The sequence below is a fragment of the Physella acuta genome, unplaced genomic scaffold, assembly GCF_028476545.2.
Source record: "Physella acuta isolate Inbredline_101_S28 unplaced genomic scaffold, ASM2847654v3 ptg000475l, whole genome shotgun sequence".
Classification (NCBI taxonomy): Eukaryota; Metazoa; Mollusca; class Gastropoda; family Physidae; genus Physella; species Physella acuta.
The window spans coordinates 223332-246211 of record NW_026731994.1 but is presented as its reverse complement, the minus strand read 5'-3'; the positions used below and the strand labels follow the sequence as shown (position 1 = coordinate 246211).

The window sequence follows — 22880 nt, the reverse complement described above, 5'->3', positions numbered from 1 at the left end:
CGGTATGTGCCAGTGTAGGATAACTAGTACAAGCCTGGCAAATCAAAAGTTTTGTCCACTGTGGCAAGTCATCAAAGGCTCATTGACTGTGATGGAGAAAATATACGTGGATCAGTCACCGCCCACACTATCTCTTCATACAATGATGCCAGATTAATTTCGCATCGTTTGCCAGAACTGTTTAATGTTTCAGACTTTTTTAAAATTCGAAATAAAAAATGTACGCAATAGTTTCATATTAGTTCAAGGAACATCTCAGCTATTGAAACTAACGTATAGTTGGTGGTGGAAGTTCTGAATCGCTAACATTCAAATAAACGGTTGGTTAATTAACTACAGTTTTTAACAGGCCGTTTAATTAAAATAAAATAATATTAAACAATAAAATACGCAAAAAGTAAAGAGACAATTTATTTTGACAACAGATTTAACATTCACTAGTCACGTATTTTACTAACAGACATTTTCTGCAGAGAAAAATAATAGGAATACAATAGCACAGACGTACACGTAAACACTTATTATCTATTAGTTATATACACTTAAGGATAGGCACTAAGTATAAGAACATGTCGATACGGCTAATCGGCTGAAAAAAAATCCTTTTAGCCTTTTGAAAAATTATTATATACACTGTGAATTAACTCCCCCTACGCTAATCTTTGATATTTAATCCTCACTGATCGTTTTGAAAACAGCCGGTCATGTCCAGGTGTCTAATCTTCCCGTTAGACACTTGCAAGGTCCTCACCTGCGGTGACACAATAATGTACTTCCGGTTTATTTGTGTGAACCTGACCACACGGAAAAATCCGACGAGCAGGTCATGATAAAGGGGAAACAACCCCGCGTAGTGTTTTCAATATTAACTTCATTTCTTCAAGTAGTCTCCCTTTCTTTATTGAGTTTGCATGCCTTCTTTAAGTCTATTTTCTTGAATTTAGATTTTCAACCTACAAAGGAAATAATATTGTTAATTAATTTAGAATAAACAATTTTAGGTTTATTATATATATATATATATATATATATATATATATATATATATATATATATATATATATATATATATATATATATATATATATATATATATATATAATGTTAATTAATGTAAAATAAACAATTTTAGGTTTACTATAAATATTAATATACATATACTTATATATATATATATATATATATATATATATATATATATATATATATATATAATGTGGTGTGGCATTTGAGCTATAACAATTTGTTTTATTTCTATGTCATGTTCAAAGACGGGTAATTTAACTAGTAACTAGTATTTAAAAGGCGTGACGGCAAAAGTCACGGGTTCGATTCCAGAAATTACAAGCTCAAGTTCCTATGACCCTCTTGATTCCACCTAGCTCAGTGCCTGACTCATACACTCTTTTCTCTCCATTCGGAGAAACAAATGAATCTGCTTTGTATGACCAACTGACCCGTTGTTAAACTAATCTATGATATCTAGTATCGTAAAAAAAGTAGAATAACTTACCAAGTATTTCGTTTAAAAGGGAGGTTATGTGCTGGGCTGTAAAAAAAATGAATAAAAACATTACTAAAGAAAAGAATGAATACAAACATTACTTTAAATAAACCGGGAATATCTATATATATAATTCTCTTCTGGGAGACGCTAGAAAACAAGCTGTAAACGCGCTCCCTACCATCCCCACCCCTACATGGTCTTAGTGAGCTGTGGTTCACGCTATATTTACCTTTGTGGAGTCGGGTTTAGTGACGGCTATTAGGGGCAGATAATTTAGTTTGAAACGATTTTAAACGTTGGGGGGTTGGGGGGGGGGGGGGGGAAGGGAGGAAGGGGGGGGGTTATGGTCCTTAACGAGCTACTTATAGTGTTTTAAAGAAATATTTTCAGTATCAGCGTTGGTACTGTCGAATTCACAAATTATGAATGTGATAGATTGTAATCACTGACGAGAAGCCGCGTTGGTTGTTAACAATCTTTATTTACAGCAATGATGGAAAGAGGAGGAAGGAAGTACAATATACAAGGGACATCACTCACAATAACAATATTATAAATATAACTAATACAGAAGAGTGAGTTCCCTTGACCTCACAATTATCTCAATCTATTACATCCCTTTACCCTTAGAACACAATAACACATCTCTCAATAGAACAATTGATAGTATCCTAAAATCACCAATTATATTGTAACATGAACACTATGGTAGATTACATCCTTACAAACAATGCACAATATGCTACAACATAATCAAGATACAAAACAATGATGTCAAAGTCCTTTTGACCCTTAAAATCATAGGTCTAACTTATTTGGGACTTTGATTGTCCTGTTTGACCTTCTCAGTAGCTTTTGATTTGGTGACTCAAGATTCTGACCATCTGGATTCTCTATCTCAGGAGGTCTAGGATTTAAATCATTAACTCCAGAATTTACATTTTCTGACTCCAGACAACTTGGTTCACTCATATCAACAGAACTTGGTTGTGGAACAAACTGAGTTGGTGTGAACTGTTCAGATTTGGTGGGATTGACAGATTCAGACTTATTATCTGCACAAGTTACTTTATAAGACACAGGTCCTGTACATTGAACAATTTGACCTGGTATCCATTTTTCCTTTCTCCCATAAATTCTCAGATACACATTATCATTAACACCAAATTCTCTTTCAATGGATGTCTTGTCATGATTTAATGGAACTATTTTTGAATTGGCATCTGAAAGTATTATGCTGTTATTCAGATCCTTGACTGACATAGATTTTCTTGATTGATCAATTTTCTCAGGTAATCTGATAGTGCTTTTTTGGTAACCAAAAATACTGTTTAAAAGTAATATCCTGGACAATATCACTTTGCAACTGTGATCCAGTATTTGAAGTGGGTGTATTAAATGGCAAAAATCTTTTTTTTTTCTTTTGATGTTACCCTTTTAGTTTCTGTAAGTGCTAATGATGTTAGCAAAGTTGTTTGATGATAACATTCCTTCTTACTAATGTATTTGAAATTGCCATATCACCATAATCATATATTAAGTTACAAATACTTTGTTTAGGTAACTCTGACTGATAATGGACTGTATCTTCTCCATCTTTTAGACTTAATTCCATTTTTCTTATTTTATATGGCCTTAAGTCATCATTCACTGACTCTTCAGGCCAACCATTCTTACAGTACTCATATACTTTTATTAAGCACTCATCTTTTTGTGTTTCTCTTTTAATATCATTCACATTTATATTGGAGTTATCCATGATAGTGAAGAGAACAAATACATCTTCTGGTACATAGCTCAGGCTTTGGTTTTTTAAAGGTAATCTACTAAGACTATCTGCACTATTCTCAGATCCAGGTTTGTATTTCAATTCATAATTGTATGCAGTTAGTGTGATAGCCCATCTTTGAATTCTTGGTGAGGCATGCTCAGGTAGGGTTTTGTTTTCTCCAAATAAACCTAGCAATGGTTTATGATCTGTAAAGATGGTGAACTTCCTACCAAACAGAAACTTATGAAATTTCTTAACACCAAAAATGATGCCTAAGCCTTCCCTATCTAACTGAGAATAATTTTTCTCAGCCTGGTTCAAAGATCTACTGGCAAAAGCAATGGGTCTGTCACCCTTCTCATCCATGTGGGACAAGACTGCTTCTACACCATCTGGTGAAGCATCACATGTTAATATAAGTCTTTTCCCTGGGTCATAGTGAGTTAGTAAGGTGTCAGCAGACAAAGCCTCTTTTGCTGTATTAAAAGCAGCTTCTTGTTGTTTACCCCAGTGCCAAGTTGCATTTTTCTGTAGCAGCTTGTACAGTGGTGATAGTTTACCAGACAGATTCCCTATGAACTTTGCATAGTAATTTATCAAGCCCAAAAAAGCTCTTAGTTGTTGGGTATTTTCAGGTTTGGGTGCTTCTTTAATGGCTTTTGTTTTCTCAGGTTGAGGTCTGATACCTTGCTTGCTCAATATATAACCAAGAAAACTAATTTCTGTCAGCATGAATTGACATTTATCTTTGTTTATCTTTAAACCTTTTTCACCAACTATTTTCAATACTTTATTAAGTGTTTTAAGATGTTCAGTGTCATTCTTACCAGTTATGTACACATTGTCAAAGTACACACAAACATTTGGAATATCCTTAAAAATACTGTCCATGACAGCTTGGAAAATTCCAGGGCTAGATGATATGCCAAAACATAGTCTTTCATATTGGTAGAGTCCTTTATGTGTGTTTATTGTCGTATAGACTTTTGAATCTGGATGTAGTTCTAGTTGAGTGTAAGCATGACTAAAGTCTAATTCAGTGAATTTGTCTCCTCCTGCCAAATTCAAAGAAATTTCCTCAATGTTAGGTATAGGGTACCTATTTAGCTCTATTTGCTTATTCAGTGTAGTTTTATAATCTCCACAAATTCTTATAGAACCATCCTTCTTTAACACTGGCACAATGGGCGTTGCCCAATCGGAATAGTCTACCTTCTTTATGATGCCATTAGATTCCAATCTACTTAGCTCATTTTCAATTTTGTTCCTCATTGCATAAGGTGGAACTCTAGCTTTGCAGTATCTTGGATTTGTGTCTTTAATGCTTAACTTCACTGTTCTATCATTTAGTAAACCTGAATTGCCAAAAACACTTTTATTTTCAGATATTACTTTATCTAGTGAAGTAAGACTAGATTCTTTTCCATTGTTCAATGAACAAATACTCTCCCAATTTAACTTAAGATCACTTAACCGTTCCTACCTAGTAATGGTGGTCCATTTCCTTCAACCACAAGAAGAGGAAGTTTAACACTTTGACCATTATAACTTACATGAACCATACACTCTCCTATTACCGGAACATTGTCACCAGTGTATGTTGTTAGACACTTGTGACATGGCTGTAGAGGCACTGATCCTCCTGTGACAGCGTCAAAATCTTTCTTTGTTATGACTGTTAGAGATGCTCCAGTGTCAAGTTGGAAGCTGATGCTCTTACCGTTGATATTAACTGGTACATTGATGGGAGCATGACTTATTGATTTCACAGAGAACAGGTTGAAATCCGGCTGCGAATCAGTTTGAGCATTTTCACAAGTAGAGTGGTTCATTGGTTGGGTTAGGTAGTCTTGGTGAGAGTTAACATAGTGCTGCTTTTGGTTGCGGTACTGTCTTGACTGGCTAGATTTAGCAACAGACGAAGACTGTGCAAAGCAGGCCTTGGCAATGTGACCTTGCTTACCGCACTTATAACAAGTTGCTAACTTGAACTTGCACCGATGAGATGCATGGGGACCTTTGCATCGATGACATTTTTGATAATAATTACTAGATTTAGATCTAGGCTTTGAACGTGCAGGCTGTTTAGCATAAGTTGGAATGCTCTGATGGGGTTGATGTTTATTGACTAACCTGCTGTTTACTGCATAGATCCCTAAAGGCGTAAGAGATTTCGCCGCATCTGATGACTGCTGGAATGAAGTTGCAAGTTGTATTGCTTTTTCTAATGTTAGATCTGACTCGAGCAGCAACTTTCTTTGAATATCAGGGCTGTTTACACCTGTCGCAAACTTTTCACATAGTCTGTCAGACAGCGTATCGCCGAATTCACAAAATTCACTTAAATGACGTAAAGCAGCAACATATTCTGATATTGACTCGTTTGGTTGACGAGTCCTACTGTCAAATCTAGCTCGACATAGAAACTTTGATGGGGTAGGCGCATGGTGGTCTGTTAGCAATTTGCTCAGCTCGTTAAAGCTCTTGGTAGTTAGACTAGCTGGTGCGCATAAGTCCTTTAGTAGCCTAAATTGTTGAGGCCCTATGACTGTTAACAAAATAGCTCTCTTTTTGGCTTCTATCGTCACGTCGTTTGCTTCAAGGTAAAAGCTTAACCTATCTAGGTAATCCTGAATGATTTCATCATTCGAATCAAATTCTTTTATTTGGCCATACAGCGCCATTATTCTAGAAATACTTAGCTAATATGCTCTAGCAAACCTCTTTTTTGCGTAAGTAGGTGCTCTTTCTAGTAGATTTTTATCCTCGTCGCCAAAATGTGATGGATTGACGACAGAAGCATGTGGTTGTATATAAACGTTTATTGGGTCTAACTACATGTTGATAACCAGAGAGGAAGGAAGTACAATATACAAGGGACATCACTCACAATAACAATATTATAAATATAACTAATACAGAAGAGTGAGTTCCCTTGACCTCACAATTATCTCAATCTATTACAATGAATTACTGAAAAGTAGAAAAAACAACAACTAAATAGCGGCGTATGTTATGCCGCGGGCCGGCTCGTTCACTACGGGGATGGCAACTCGGGATATAGACAATATTTTTAATCCATTTTTAATTACTTAAACTTTTTAAAATAGAATAGAATCTCGTAGAAAAAATAATTGCACACCAAGTGAACGCCAACTAAAATGTGTATAATAGTTCGGATTATTATTAGTACTTTGTAAATTTTAATAATTGTTAGAAAGATAAAAATCAATATGTAGGCAAACTGGAAATTTCCGCCTGATTACCCTTACTAGAAAAAAAATACTATATGGTATTTAGTACACTGTTACAGTGTTTAACTTTTGTATAGTTCATACACATTTATGTTAAAACGCTATGGTTTAGAAGATATTCGTCAATGCTTCTTACCCTCATCAAGTTCTGTATAGTTCTCTGCCTGAATGTCTACTTGTACGTCCGCCTGAATATCCGACTGGCTGTCTTCACTGATGGGATACTTGTAGGGGTTTGAGAGACACTCGCGGTGACAGAAGTGGAAAACTTGTACGCTGTAAGGAAAATAAAATACTTAAAAAAAACTTTTTAAAAAACCACGTTTTTCTTGTGGACTAAAAAGTAGAAAATAACTATTTACATACATTTGATGACAAAAAACGTGGGTACGTTCACCATCAAATTTCCCGACCCATCTGCCCGACCCACGTTTTTTGTCATCAAATGTATGTAAATAGTTATTTTCTACTTTTTAGTCCACAAGAAAAACGTGGTTTTTTAAAAAGTTTTTTTTAAGTATTTTATTTTCTCCTTTTTAGTCCGTTGCTACACATGAAAAACGTGGTTTTTAAAAAAGTTTTTTATATAGTTTATTTTCTACTTTATCTAATGACTTGATTAAGTATGAATTGACTAAGTGTTTATAAATACACGGACTAAAAAAATCTTGAGCGACCAGGATTCGAACCTGGGTTGTCGCGGCCACAACGCGAAGTACTAACCACTATACGATCACGGCCAGCGTGCTCACATCGATTGGGGCCGAAGTAACTGTGTCAACAAGCCTCCAGTCTTGTCGGTATCTTTAGAAATCATGTCCTCAATTTTATGGTCCTTTGGGCGTAATTAAATTAAGCTAATTACGGTCTCTAATTGCTAGTTTTTATGATTGCATCTGAAATTGTTAGGCGAAAGTAACCTGCATGCCAAATTTCAGATCTATAGAGCAATCAGAAGTGGGCTAATTTTCGATGTCAATTTTAACAACAAACACATCCACGCGAAGCTGAGTTAATAAAAACGTGTTAATAAAAGCAAGATTAGTCATATCTATCTATAAAATTCTCTTCATGGGGACCATACGAGACACCACGCAGCTTAGCCACCACCTTCATCCCCACCTGTCAGGTGAGCTATGGTTCACCCGAATGTTTAAAAGAGTAGAGGCGGTGCGAATAAGCGACGGCTATTAGGGGCAGATAATTTAGTTTTTAAACGATTTGAAACTAAAGGGAGATAAGTTCTGCTTGATATTTTCATTGTTGACTGTAAACGGCTGCTTTCACTGGGGGGGGGGGGGGGTGGGAGGCAAGGGGGTAGGGTAGTGTCGAATTCACATATTATGAATTATTGATAAGTAGAAAATAAAACAACTAGATAGCGGCGAATGCTACGTCGCGGGTTAGCGGGTAGCAATAGTTTCTTGTATTTAAGGCTTCAAAATTTTGTGTTATTGAGCTATAGCATTTTGAAAACGATAAAAAAATCTAACATGGCCGTCGTTACCATGACAACCACAAAGAAGTATAGTTTTTTATATTTCAAAATACGTTTTATTAGTGCCTTTTCGTATTAGTTATATGGGAACATTTTCAATGAATTTGCTTGATAATTACATAAATATATTACACACCTATAATTACACACCCACTCCCCATACACACATATATGTATATATATATATATATATATATATATATATATATATATATATATATATATATATATATATATATACATATATATGTTAAGTGGTTTGATCAATCAACCGTTGATGATTGCTCAAAATATATAACTAAAGAGTGTTTTGACAGGGGACGGTGTGGTCGAGTAGGTAAAGCTCATGGTTGCTAAAGCGAAAAAGTCTCGAGTTCGAACCCTAGGGCAGTCTGAGGCTCGTTAGCTGGGGACAGCCAACTGCTGCCCGGTAGTTTGTTCTTGGTTGGACAAAGGCTATGGAAGCAAATCCAAAATGCAAAGAAGGCTGAAATCAGAGTCAATGAATGGCTCATAACCAGTTGACACGTATCCTTAATTGTGTTAGATGTATGGTTGAGTCGGCAAAGCTCATGTCGTTAAAAATTCGACGAAGTCTCGAGTTCGAACTCTCAGCTAGATAAGGCTCGATCCCTTTCAATACTAAAAATTGAGAACGAAGAAGATTAGTGTGTTGACAAAGTGTAAGTGTAAGCATATTAGAATTAAATAGCTCTAGATTGACATTTGTAGGCTATTACTTTTATAAGTTAAATCCAGTGGCGTAGCGAGGTCGGGTGTCACCCGGTGCGGCACTTAATGGTGTCACCCCTCCCCCCCCCCCCAGAGGCGTAGCGACCCTTCCCGGGGACAAACTTTCAAATTTTCGATTTGCACCCCCCCAAGTTTTTCTCTATATATTTTGCTATTTTTTGCCTTGGTGTCACCCCCTAAATGGTGTCACCCGGTGCGGTCAGCATTCCCACCCCCCCCCCTCTCTACGCCTCTGGTTAAGTCATAGGTTTAAGTTTGTTACATTGGAATAATAACCAGCAATGTAAATACGCGCGTATACTTTAATTTTGGTGTGTGTGTGTGTGCTTTCGTGTGTGTGTACTCATGTGGATCAACTCACCTGGTTGAATTGTGCGTGCAAGCCATGACGCATGCGTTAAAAATAAACATCTGGGATTGAGGGTCTGATGAGTTTTTCACTGGCTGGGCTGTTTAAATACACATCGTAGCAATTTATTACAATAAAAATAAATAGAACAAAAACTTTTATATTTATTTTAATTTTTACAATCAAACCTAATATACTTGTTTCTCCTTGCTTAAAAGCAGACTTTTTTCAGGCACCTCTTCGTGGACTAGCAACACACTAGTCTACACCCCCCCTCCCCCCGAACGAAATGGAATTATCAGTCCTTCCCCCCCCCCCCCCCCCCCGGAAGATTTAGTCCGTCCCATCGAAAATATCAATGCCCACCCCCCCCCCCCCCCTCATTGGAGAAAAAAGATCTGGAAAAAAAACACTGCTTAAAAGAAACGCCAAAAAATTATACAGAATACATAACATAATTCCTTATTTGGCTTTGAATTCCATGACTTTATACCGGGGTTTAAACATTTAGTATATCTTTAAAACGAATTGCTCACTCCTCTATTCACAACACTCAATCCAACAAAAGAAATGTTTAGTCTTGACCAGTCTTGACTGTGTTGTTTAACAAAACAGTTAAAATAGTTAAAAACGAATAACCCAATGAAACGTCTTCTTTCGGTTTAAAAAAACAAACGAAGTGGAAGTAGCACAATAAGTAAAGTTCATTTTCGGAACTGTGGGTCCACGGCGCAGGTGAAGTAGAGTTTACCTGTTTCTGTGACCTCGGTATTTGAAGGGATAGTGTGGTCAGCGTTATGCCCAGCCGCCTTTACTTTCCCTAACGTAATCCAGGTACCCATCGGAGCTGGGTGGACTCAGGGACGTTCTACGACTCCACCCAGGGACCCGAACTCGAGACTTTTGGGTTAGCAAACGATCGTTCTACCACGCCGTCGAAAAAGCGCAATGCATGTAAATAACGATCAACATCACTGATTTAATACAATAAAAACTTACGTTGTCTATCGAAGATAAATGAAAAGGTTTCTTGTACCTCACTGGTTTTGTTTTCTGCGAGAGAGAAGAGAGAAATTCACTTGATTTGTTACATATTAATTGACAATGTTACTAAATCAAAGTAATCATATTAACAAATCGCTGTTTTTTGCACCCCCCCCTGCAAAAAACAAACAATCATTCAATAAAAATTGAATTTTTAAACTAGTGGTTGAAACTCAATATAGACCATACCTACACCCATACATGTAACTATACAAGTTTCTTTATATTTAAACAATTTGCACATTATAAGCTATTGCTAATCAGTCTAATTGCGGATTAGGTTGTGTCAATGATTAAATCTATCATCGCATTCAGATACACACTAGAAATGCCAATCTCTTTAAGCCAAGTGATAAAATTTCAGCTTGTTTGCGATATTAAGTAAACTTAAGAAGTTAAGTTAGTTGTTTTTTTTAGTTAAGTTAGTTGATGTGAGAAGATTACATTTGCTTTGGTTGTTGATATAACTATACACGCGTTGCCGAGGGAAGTGTATTGAGAATTGTAGGGGTGGGGGTGGGGGTGATTTATACATTTGGGCCGTCATTTATTATTCAAAAATAAAATTGAAGAAAAAAAATTGCCGCGAATACTTTGCTGAATGAAAACATAAACTAAGAACTTAAAGCACTCAAAGATATTACCAAGGGCAATTTAAAGTTGAGAAGGTCAGCGTACTTAATGTATAGAGTTATCTCCCTTCGTGAAACAGTCCAGTAGATAACGGATTTTTTTGTCCCTTATAATTTCTGTCACTAATGATCTTTATCTAAGATCATTTTCCCACGCCGGTGTACGCCGTCGATCAGAATTTCTTCCAGGCATCTCTTCGGGATCCGAACTCGGGACTTTCATGTTTATATCTAACCATTAGGATTTTTCAAACTTTAACATTTATTTTTAAAACAAGTTAAAAAAATCATATATATCTTACCATCATCTTCAGTGTTTGTTTCCTCCGTTATTAACTCAGTATTTGATTTCATTGGTTTGTTGGTACGATCTGTAGAGAAACGGTTAGTTTTGAGAGTTAGAATACACTATTTCCTTCGCAACAGTATAAAATAGAGAACTTAGTAAAGTAAAGTGAATTGTAATAAAGAGTGGCTATATTCTAGAATAAAAGTTTAACAAGTAGATCTAAGCCTATCTTTTTTCGTGTTTTCCATTATGCATTAGGCCTATATGATTAACAGTTGTTCTTTTTTTGTTTTTCATGATGAAAAATGTTGTACAGTTAAAAGAAAACTGTTAAATCTGACATTTCCGTTAAAATAAAAGATGTAGATGGATTTTGTTCAACATTAGACTTTTTCAAGAGTTCTAGAGCTATTTATAACGCTCTAGGACTCATTCGCTTATATTTTTATAATCGGGGATACGTCAGTTTAAAAAACCTACGATAGTATCAAATATAGGCCTACATACATACGTATATATAATTGGAGGGTGATTAGAGGTGTGTTTGTGTGTGTGTGTTGGAAGGGGGGAGGGAGGGTTTAAGCTCCTGAATTTAAAACGATTCAATTTTTTTAAATACCCGGACATTTAAAAAAAAAATGATTCCTCATGTAATGCAATCAAAATTTATCCAAACAATCAGGATTATATCTGTTTATTATCTCACCTGCCATATGGTCACGTGGTCTGCATTCAACATGTGACGTCACCGTCAACAGGACCACCAGCAATGTTGAAAACATCAGCGATGATACGTTGTTCATGTTGAAAAGGTGTTGATTTCGTTGAGATTATTAAATTATTTTAATGATTTTTTTCCTCTAGATTACTAAACAGTTCTGTTTTAGAGTTTTTGAATTTAGCTCATTTAGTTTGCCGGATCCGTGTAATTTTTGTAGATGAGTTTTTTTTTAGTATAGCCTCGTTGTTGTGCTACAGCAGATGATGGAGGGTGTGTTAGCGTTGTGTGGTGTAGATCTAGTTGATGATTCTATCTGCATAGGAAGAAACACAAAATGTGTAAGATTAGACACGTTGTAAGAATGTGTTATAAATAACAGATTGACAATGGCAGCTGCATCGAGGTTTAGGCAAAAAGTGATACTAAACATAAGTTGTGTAATATAACTCACAAGTTAAACACAATTACAATGTATTTAAAATATAAAATAATTAGCACATATTAATTAGTAAAAAACATGTCACTTAAAAATGTTCTTTTCAAATATCAAGATTTTAAGGCAACTTAATCTTCTCTATTTAAGTAAATTAGAGAAAGATATCCATTGGGAAGTTGAAGTAGAGTTAATCCATTTCTTGACCTCGGCATATGAAGTGCTAATGTGGTCAGCACTATGCCGAGCCGCTTTTAATTTCCCCAACGCAAATCAGGTACCCATCAGAGCTGGGTGGACTCCGGGACGTCCTACATTCACAAGTCCGAACCTTCATCCGAACTCGAGACCTTCGGTCTAGCAGTCAAAAGCTCTACCACGCCGCCCCAATCTTTTCTATTGAACCATTTTGTAATCTTAATCTTAGCTCACTAATCTTTTCGTAAAATTTAATGTTGCACGTTGAATATATACAAAAATAAAATAGGAACCAAAATTTTATCCCCATGTTATGGCATGGTCAGATAGTAGAGCACACAGCTGCTAACAGGAAAGGCTCAAGTTCGGATCCACCGAAAGAGTAAGTAGGCTGCCCTTTAGCCCACTTAGCACTGATGGGCACCTGACTCACGTTTGGGAAAATAAAGGCGGCTGGACCTTTTCATTAGCCGAGGTCACAGAAACAAATGAACTCTACTTCATCTACACAATGGACCGCCATGTTCAAAAAGGTAACTACTAGATCTAAGCCCCACACCTAAGTCCAACATAAAAAAGCAGGCTCGTAACGTCAATATTGATACTCTGTCCTCAACATCCATCCCTGTAATCCTAATCCTGATTGTAAACTTAACGTAATCCTCAAAACTAAACTACATGTATCACGTTTTACTACGTTGTGGGTACGGCTAAACGATAAAAAAGATATTCTTTATACTCACCAAAATTAATATCAAAATGTATGTAAGTAAACGGATGAGATTCCACTTTATAAAATATATAACAGTTAAAGTAGACAAAAATCATGCAGAAATCGATTAAAATATAAGTGCATACAAAATTTGATCGCGTAGCTATTGAGAAGAATACAACACAAACAGCTGTGTCGAGTTTGTCCTGACACGATTTGCGATTAGTAAATTCTGAGGGTAAGTTCAAGCTATTTAAACGTTTTCATCACCAGCTAGCTAGGTCAACTCATGCTCTTTTTTTGTCATGACTGCTGAAACGTCAAATGAATCTAAAAGTCTTAAGATTTTATTGTTAGTTACGCTATTCTGGCTTTGTTTTGTTCTTATCTCTTCCCCGGTGTAAAAATATGCTATGCTAGTGGTGACTTGGTGACGTCAAATGTCGTTTTTATAAAAAAAAATAATCACAACATTTTGTTGATTTATCAGTATCAAGGATAGGATTCTAGCGGTTCTAAACTTGTTTAGAAAGGACACATTAATAGATACTTAGGCCTCGTTGAAGAATTAGCTGGTTATATTAAATGAATATTTTTTTTGGAGTCGCTGTCATAACCTCAACCCTAGCCCATATAGTAACGCAAACCAGCCCTGACTCAAAACATAATCCTGACTCAAAACATAATCCTGACTCAAAACATAATCCTGACTCAAAACATAATCCTGACTCAAAACATAATCCTGACTCAAAACATAATCCTGACTCAAAACATAATCCTGACTCAAAACATAATCCTGACTCAAAACATAATCCTGACTCAAAACATAATCCTGACTCAAAACATAATCCTGACTCAAAACATAATCCTGACTCAAAACATAATCCTGACTCAAAACATAATCCTGAGACTCAAAACATAATCCTGACTCAAAACATAATCCTGACTCAAAACATAATCCTGAGACTCAAAACATAATCCTGAGACTCAAAACATAATCCTGAGACTCAAAACATAATCCTGACTCAAAACATAATCCTGACTCAAAACATAATCCTGACTCTAGCCCTGACTCATAACATAATCCTGACTCAAAACATAATCCTGACTAGCCCTGACACAAAACATAATCCTGACTCTAGTCCTGACTCAAAACATAACCCTGACTAGCCCTGACTCAAAACATAATCATGACTCTAGTCCTGACTCAAAACATAATCCTGACTCTAGCCCTGACTCGAAACATAACACTGACTCTAGCCCTGACGCAAAATATAATCATGACTCTAGTCCTGACTCAAAACATAACCCTGACTCTAGCCCTGACTCAAAACAGAATCATGACTCTAGCCCTGACTCAAAACATAATCCTGACTCTAGCCCTGACTCAAAACATAACACTGACTCTAGCCCTGACGCAAAACATAATCATGACTCTAGTCCTGACTCAAAACATAACCCTGACTCTAGCCCTGACTCAAAACAGAATCATGACTCTAGCCCTGACTCAAAACATAATCCTGACTCTAGCCCTGACTAAAACATAATCCTGACTCTATCCTGACTCGAAACATAACCCTGACTTCATCCCTGACCCAAAACAGAATCATGACTCTAGCCCTGACTCAAAACATAATCCTGACTCTATCCTGACTCGAAACATAACCCTGACTTCATCCCTGACCCAAAACATAATCCTGACTCTAGCCCTGACTAAAACATAATCCTGACTCTATCCTGACTCGAAACATAACCCTGACTTCATCCCTGACCCAAAACATAATTCTTAGCCCAGATTTCCAAACATAATCCTAATCTTAACTAGACCCTACCCCGCCACTATATTTCCTTACTCCACTCAACATTATGTAAATCTCAGTCTGGGCGCCCCTACATTAGACCTGGGGGAGGGGGAGGTGCTGATTCGGCTCCCTCTTACCCTGAACATAATCCTGCGGTGCCGCTGAATTTTGGACAGAATAATATTGTCATTTAAAAACTACGTCCCTCTCTGTGTTTATTTGCAGTCAATTTATGTAATTCAATTTTGAACAATTTCTACCGGAACGATTTCGTTGTAAGTTTGCGTTCGAGATTATCTTCAAGAAAAAAGCAAGAGTATTTAATCTCAAATCGAATGGGATACTAATTTATTTATTAAAATCATTGCCCATGTTACCAAAACGATAACAAAAGATGTGTTGTTAGGTTGTAGCGAATTCATTGTATCAATTGAAAAAGATACTTAATTATGTTATTTTCAGTGCATTTAAAAATATCGTTTCTATAATTGTTTTGATACATGTTTTACTTTATTTGATAATTTTTTTAAAAACAAAACTTTATAAGAACACTTGCTAAAAAAACAACCTTTGGGGTTTTAGCCGTATAGTTTGAGACACCTTGCCGAGTACAGAGGTAGGTTGTTGACGAATTCACGGGTATGAACTACTTTTTCTTGCGCAACCTTAAACCCTTTATCAGCCTTGGGTAAATGAGTCACGGGATGAAATGTCTGTATTGTTGTAAATCACGAACGTTTGTAGGGTTTACAGAGTTGAAGAATATAGGTGCTAAAGCGGAAGTTGTGTGTGTGTGGGTGTGTGGGTGCATGTTAGGTGTAGATAAAGTGGTATGATTAATTGAGGGAAGGTGTAGAGTTCAGATTTGAATTAAGTACGTAAAAAAAAGTTCCCTTTCAAACCTGACGGTCTAAGGGGCAAGTGAAGTACAGTTTACCTGTTTCTGTGACCTCGGCATATGAAGAGATAGTGTGGTCAGAACTATGCCCGGCCGCCTTTACTATCCCTAATGCAAGTTAGATACCCATCGAGTTGGGTGGACTCAGGGACAGTCTACTCACTTGAACCCGGAATCAAACTTGAGACTTATGGAGCTGTCTTGCTCTTTACCGCTAGGCCACCCCGTTCCTTGATTTAAATTAAGCAGAATCATACAACTTGATGTGTAAGCTGTCTATAAATAAGGTAGGGCAGTTTAACAAAGTTTACAGCCCCTCCCACATTCCATGTCACAGTCACAGTCACACATTGTCACTAGACTGAACGTCACACATCGTCACCAAAACATCACAGGATCTACTTCTTCATTTCGTAAACGTTTGTAAAAATGTCCGTTCAAACCCAAAATAAACTCTGCTTTTTTTTATCACTCTTGTGTCCTTCACACATCACACATCTCACTTCCTTACACACAGTGTTTCTTTCAGACTTTTTTCCTCCGGGGGTGGGGGAGGGGGTCACTTGATATTTTCGGGAGAGCGGAATAAATTCTCTTATGGCAGGGGGACACTGGTAAAAGTATATATTTTCTATATAAATTCAATTTCAACCAAGGGGGTGGGGGTGGTAGACTCTTTTTGGGAGGATGGGGGGGGGGGGGGGGGCTTCCGCATCTGGAAGAAACTCTGCTCACTTTTCGTCTGTAAATTCACAACCCCCATACATGATGTCATTTGACGATCATCCTAAACCTATAGTTTTTGTGATCACTAACTTAAAACAAAAACATCTCTACAACTAACCATTAAAAAAAGAACTCACCTATGTAAAGATGCAATAGAAAGTGGTAATTTGTTGTACAAATAGTTACTTTAGCTTTTTATTATTACATTCCAAGAGGCGTAGCGACCTGTCCCGGCGCCCTGAAACAAACTTTCAATTTGGCGCCCCCCAATATATTTTTTATATTCATAATTCAAAACTGCAGCTAAAATGAACTTTTTATTTTTTTCCCAACCCATTTTGGCGCCCCTAGGGTCGGCGCCCGGGGACATATGTACCCTCCCCCCCCTTCGCAACGCCCCTGCTTGATGCCCTGTAGCTTAAGTCATGAGGTACAGCGTGAATTAATCACAAAGCTCTAAGCCCGGTTTAAGTGTTACTGTTTGTAGGGCAGAGCTGAGTCAACCCAGCTCTATCGGGTACCGGACTAGAATTGGGGAGAAGCTAAATCGGCTGGGAATAGTTCTGACCACACATTTCCTTCTCATATCCACTTTACAAAAACATATTAACTCTAAATTTATATGCCATACAGAAAGTTTGATCTAAAGTTGGTTTTTTGTCTTTCTCCAAACAAAAAGCTATTTACCAGAAGCAGATTGTTCGGCTGTTACTAAAATTACTAAAAAGCAAAACATATTGCAGATTCATAATTTAAAAAACGATATGAATTTCAATAGCTGTTGGTTAAATTGATGATTGGCTTTTTGGACAATCGGGTGCTATCGAACCATATAGTAGGTGCAGTAGAGTTCACCTACTTATGTTCTTGTAACAAGCACATTGAGTCCACAACCGTGATCCTGTTCACACGTACAAAAAAACATAACCTTAAAAAAAAAAATTGTTCCTTCTTTATAACATGTACGAAAACCTCTTTTTGTTTCATAAGATTTAAGTAAATAATACAAGTCGCACGATAGTTACATTTCTTGTACAATGATACAATATGCAAACAGAGCCTTATCGGCACCGGAAGTCAACTCCGGTGAACTTTAAACCCCAAGGAGTGTATGTTTACATGACGTGCTTGACCCGGGTCCCACGGGTCAGGTGGTCTGATCGGATCAAAGATCAGATACGGGTTAAAATAAGCAGGCGACGTTTGTATAATTTAACGAGGGTCTTCTTCTTCTTCTTCGTTCTTAATTTTAAGTGTTGGAAGGGATCGAGCCTTATCTGCCAGAGGGTTTGAACTCGAGACTTTTTCGAATTTATCAACCATGTGCTTTTGCCGACTCGACCACGCCTCCATCACAATTAAGGATACGTGTCAACTGGTTATGCGCCATTGAGGCCATTGACTCCGATTTCAGCCTGCTTTTCTTTTTGGATTTGCTGCCATAGCCTTTGTCCAACCAAGAACAAACTACAAGGCAGTAGTTGTTTGATTTTGGAGGGCGATTAGTAGTTTGTTAATTGGCAATAAGCCATCTTAGATAGTGTGTGTTTGTGTGTGTGTGTGTGGGGGGGGGGGGAGGGGGGTTAGACGGGACGGAAGGGGTTAACGTGGGATGCGGGCAGTCTAGAAAACGAAAGTATGATGATTGTTGTCAAAACATTTGGTAGCATCTTGATAACGACTCATAGAATGGAAAACACATCCAACAATAGCAGCATCTCGTGTAAGGTAGACAATACCAACTTGAAAAAAAACGACACATTTTTTTTTCGCAGAGAAAAAATATTTTCTGCAGCTAGAGATATCGTTGGGACAACATCGGAATTTTAAAAAAAAGTACTTAATTTTAATAAATTGAATGGATATTTTTAGGTGAATTACTCGGCATGATCCTCCTCCCCCCACCCTCGATTTAGTTTTCTTATGATGTCGTCACACCCATCTACGCCCCTTCAGTGTTTCTTCCAGACTTTTTTCTCCGGGGGGGCACTTGAAATCTTCGGGGGGGGGGCAGTAAACTTTCTTCGGGGGGGGGGGGGCGGACACTGTTAAAAGTATATATTTTCTATATAAATTATATAAATTTCCTTTCGTTCGGGGGGAGGGGCGGTAAAAAATTTTCGGGGGGGGGGGGCGAAGCCCCCCCCCCCCGAAGAGATGCCTGGAAGAAACTCTGCGCCCCTTGTTCCCAGTGTCGGCGCCAGGTTATTTAGCGCCCTAGACAAAACTTATTAAAACGTCCCCTTTCACACTAATTTATTAATAAAACATATGTATAAGAAAACCATTAATTGAAAATGACATATTAATTTATTACCGATTGCATACACGTTATAAGTAGACATCAAAATCAAATTTCACTTGCCTACTTCGTAGATAAAGTTTGTACTCATTCCTCCGATTCCAGTTTGCAAGCGTAATCTCATTCTATTCAAATTGTTACTAAGTCCACGAGTCTACTTTACGACAAAGTCCCCCCCCCACCAAAACCCGAAAATTTAAAGTGCCCCTCCCCCTACCCGTGAAAAAAAAACAATGCAAAAAAACCCACACTTCTTGTGGTGTTGGGCTCCCTGCAGACCTCCCAAGGTGAGTTGCAGAACAGAACTTACCTGTTTTAAGCCTGACTGTCTTTAGTTATAATTGTAAAATTAATTAATTAATTAGACGATTAATTTGCGACTAAGTCGATTTTAGTTGCATTTGTTCTCATACTGTATGTCAACGAATATTAAGTATTGCAATCTACAAGGGCAACTGATGTATTTGTTTTTCAACTTGATCATGCTAAAAAAATCCAACCTACCAAACTATTTTGTTTAGAACTTCTGCTCTATATAATTTATACAATAGCAAATAATAACATAAAGTTGTATTTACAAGTTAGCGGTCAACTTAAGTGAGTACTTTGAATTGAATGTAGAGATAAGCAATGTATTATCTCCCATTTGGAAATCCAAATACCAACATTTTATTCAAGGGAGATAACTTCATAAAAACAAACCCAAATGTAACTAAAACATTCTTGAAAAAAACAATATCCATCTTTAAATTTCATTACACAATTATTATACTTAAATTTGTTATATTAATTATGTAACTTGTCAAAATTGTATATTCTACTAATTGACTGCTTAACTGTAGGTTGTTTGAAAGCATAAACATAGTAGCTTTATAAAAAATGATTCTAGTCATTAACGTTGACATGCAATCAGTTGACTGTTAAAAACGCGTTGCGATTTAAATTTTAGATCCCAAAAATAATGAGACACCTTAAATCAAGTACAGGCAACTGTACTCGATGGTCCAGAACATCGAGTACAATTTCACCACGCTCTACTAACGATACTCCCTATCAACAACGATTAAACTGGACCTTCTAATACGCGATAACGTTCAACATACTTCGATAGTTAATCACCTACATTTTCATTTCTCTACTAACAATCAGATTCCGCTAGACCTACAACTACACGACAACAACCAAAAAAAAAAAAGAAATCGATACTTTAACACTTCAAGAACCGACATTTTGTACCTACGAAACTGTACCAGCAACAGCCTTCCCCCGTAACTCCCAAATCTAAACGATCCACCAAAACTTACCAAACAAATGAGAATACTTTGAATTACGAAACTCTATACACCAGAACAGATTTCTAGTTCAAAGTCAGAGAAAATGAGACTTACAAGCCCTATATAAAAAAAAAAATCGCACGGGTTTTGGAACGCCCCGTCATGGAGTGATGATTGAATCAACACTAAGATTAGATAACCGTTTGAAATGTTCGAAATTTAAATTACGGACTTATTTAATTGTTTTCTTCATCAATTATGTGACACTAAAATAAAAAGGCAAAGTGACTGGTAAACAGCGCCCCGACCTTTCCAAATTAGGGAGGTGGGGGTGCATTTTCACCATAAATGTCGGCTAATTTGGGGGTATGGGCGCAAAATTGATAGTTCACCCTGCGCGCCGAAATAGATCGCTACGCCATCTATAATTTATAAAAGATAATCGAAGTTATTAATTATTAGGTACTTTTTGATAAAGGCGATTACACATTTTTGCCCCCCCCCCTCCCTAGGCATGGCGCCCGTGGCGACCGCCTAGTTCGCCCGATACGTAGCGCCGGCCCTGGTTGTTCCAGCTTTGACAGTACAACCTAGAGTCATGTCCATGATGCGGGCATCAAGACAAGTCCACACATCCACATTCTAGGATTGGTAATGGCAAACTGAATCTTGTGAAGGATGTGGTGGTTTGTGATGTTGTGTGATAACGGGAGATGTGGGGCTTGTGAAATGTTGCATCGCAAATTTGAATTTATAAGTCATTTTGAATTCTGAGTTTCATTTTTGTTGTTGTGTTAATTGTTATAAAAGTTAGTCACATCAAAGATCCAGCCTAGCACATTTTTTTGAAAGAATTCCGTTTTAAAAATAAAAAAGATAGTAAGATTTGATAAAGGGATGGTAGAGAGCTAGGCTGCTAACCCGTAAGTCTCGAGTTCGAATCCGGGTTCAAGTCAGTTGTACGTCGCTGAGTCCGCCCAGGGTAAGTCGGCTGGGCGTAGTGCTGACCACACTATCCCTTCACATTCTTAATTTTAGTGTTAGAAGAGATCCCCTCCAACACAATTAAGTCATCTGGTTATGCGCCATTGAGGGGCCATTGACTCCTATTTTAGCCTGCTTTTCTTTTTGGATTTGCTTCCATAGCCTTTGTCCAACCAAGAACAAACTACAAGCAGTTAATTGATTTTGGAGTTGTCTCTCCTAGAAGAGTGGCTGTCCCCAGCTAACGAGCCTCATTTGCCCGAGGGTTCGGACACATTTCGGTTCAGCAATCATGAGCTTTACCGACTCGACAACGCCGACCCCTTTCTGCAAAAGATGAGCTCTACTTCATTTGCCCCAAGTGTTCTGGGGACAAACGGGACAAGATGATGCCGGTGCTAGGATAAAACTTACCAGAGTCGTAGCGAGGGGGCGGGGCTGGAGGGGGGGGGGGGGCGGGACATATGTCCCCGGGCGCCAAACTTAGGGTTTCGCCAAAATGGGTTGGAAAAACAATTGAAAGTTTGGGGGGGGGGGTGCAAATTGAAAGTTTGCCCCGGGCGCCAGGAAGGGTCGCTACGCCTCTGAAATTTACCCAGGTATGAACTGGCCCGTCGGTGTACCGGTAGAAACTCTGGTGATCCACCAGGTAATAAATCCCTATTTGTGCTTTAATTTTATTAAAAAATAAGTTGTCGCGTGCATTTCCATCAAGCGTTGATGGAGGAACAATGCTTAATAATTTTTTTTCTTCTGTGGTTGGGGGTCCCGATTAAAATTTCCCGGGGCTTTTAGACACATCGAGCCCACCATTAATCTTAAAAAGAAAAAAAAACTTTAGGTAAAGAATAAACCATGCATAATCTTTACAAGATAATGACATGGCAACGACAAATATTTATGTATTAAAAAAAACATAAAACAAATAAGCGAAGAAGAAAGTAGTATTCGACAACTCTATCGCCCCGTCGCCCAGGGCGATGTTCTTACGTCGCCCAACCCGTAAAAGCATATCAGCCATGTGGTAGAGACCAGAGGCGTAGCGAGGGGGGGACGGGACGGGGGGGGGGGGGCGCCGACCTTAGGGGGGCGCCAAAATGGGTTGGAAAAACAAATTGAAAGTTTGAGGTGGGGGGATGTGTAAATCAAAAGTTCGAGGGGGGGGGGGTGCAAATCAAAAGTTCGAGGGGGGGGGGGGGGTGCCGGGCGCCGGGAAGGGTCGCTACACCTCTGGTAGAGACACCTAGACATTCAGTGCAATCCTTAAAAAAAAAAGCCAAACTAAACCACAAATAAAAGGTGCGACAATGGAAAACCCCAACATATTAGAAGTCGATCGTTTCATCAGCCTGAACGCGCCCAATGTCACGTTACAAACAGCGATAAGACCTGTCTTCAAAGGGGGTCAAAGTTTTGAATGGGTGAGTTGTGACGCGTCGTCATTGATAGCAAGGACATGTTACAGCCAATCAGGAACTTTGGTACATTAAAAATAAATACGTGAGTGACTGTCCTGAGCTATTTATAGCCCGCCTTATCGGAAAATCTTTGTACTGTCTGAAATTCACAGTTAGTTCTAGATCTAGATCTAGATTCTTTCGCTTTTTCGTTACTAAATGTGAGGGGGGGGGGGAGTGGTGTCGTTAGGTCGGGTGTCACCCGGTGCGGTACCTCAAGGTGTCGCCCCCCCCCCCCCCCCCCCCCAAAATAATTACACACACACACACACACAC

At 37.9% G+C, this 22880-nt stretch overlaps 1 protein-coding gene across 1 annotated transcript; it reads right to left on the bottom strand.

The window, feature by feature from the left end:
* Positions 1-395: 395 nt before the first annotated feature.
* Positions 396-12000, bottom strand: LOC131943983 (uncharacterized). The gene is made up of 7 exons (XM_059304408.1): positions 11804-12000; positions 11111-11179; positions 10132-10185; positions 9145-9232; positions 6669-6808; positions 1514-1549; positions 396-953 (listed from the first exon to the last, which is right to left on the bottom strand). The coding sequence occupies exons 1-7, from the start codon at positions 11898-11900 to the stop codon at positions 949-951; spliced, it is 489 nt and encodes a 162-aa protein (XP_059160391.1). The 5' UTR covers positions 11901-12000; the 3' UTR covers positions 396-948.
* Between the last annotated feature and the right edge of the window lie 10880 nt (positions 12001-22880).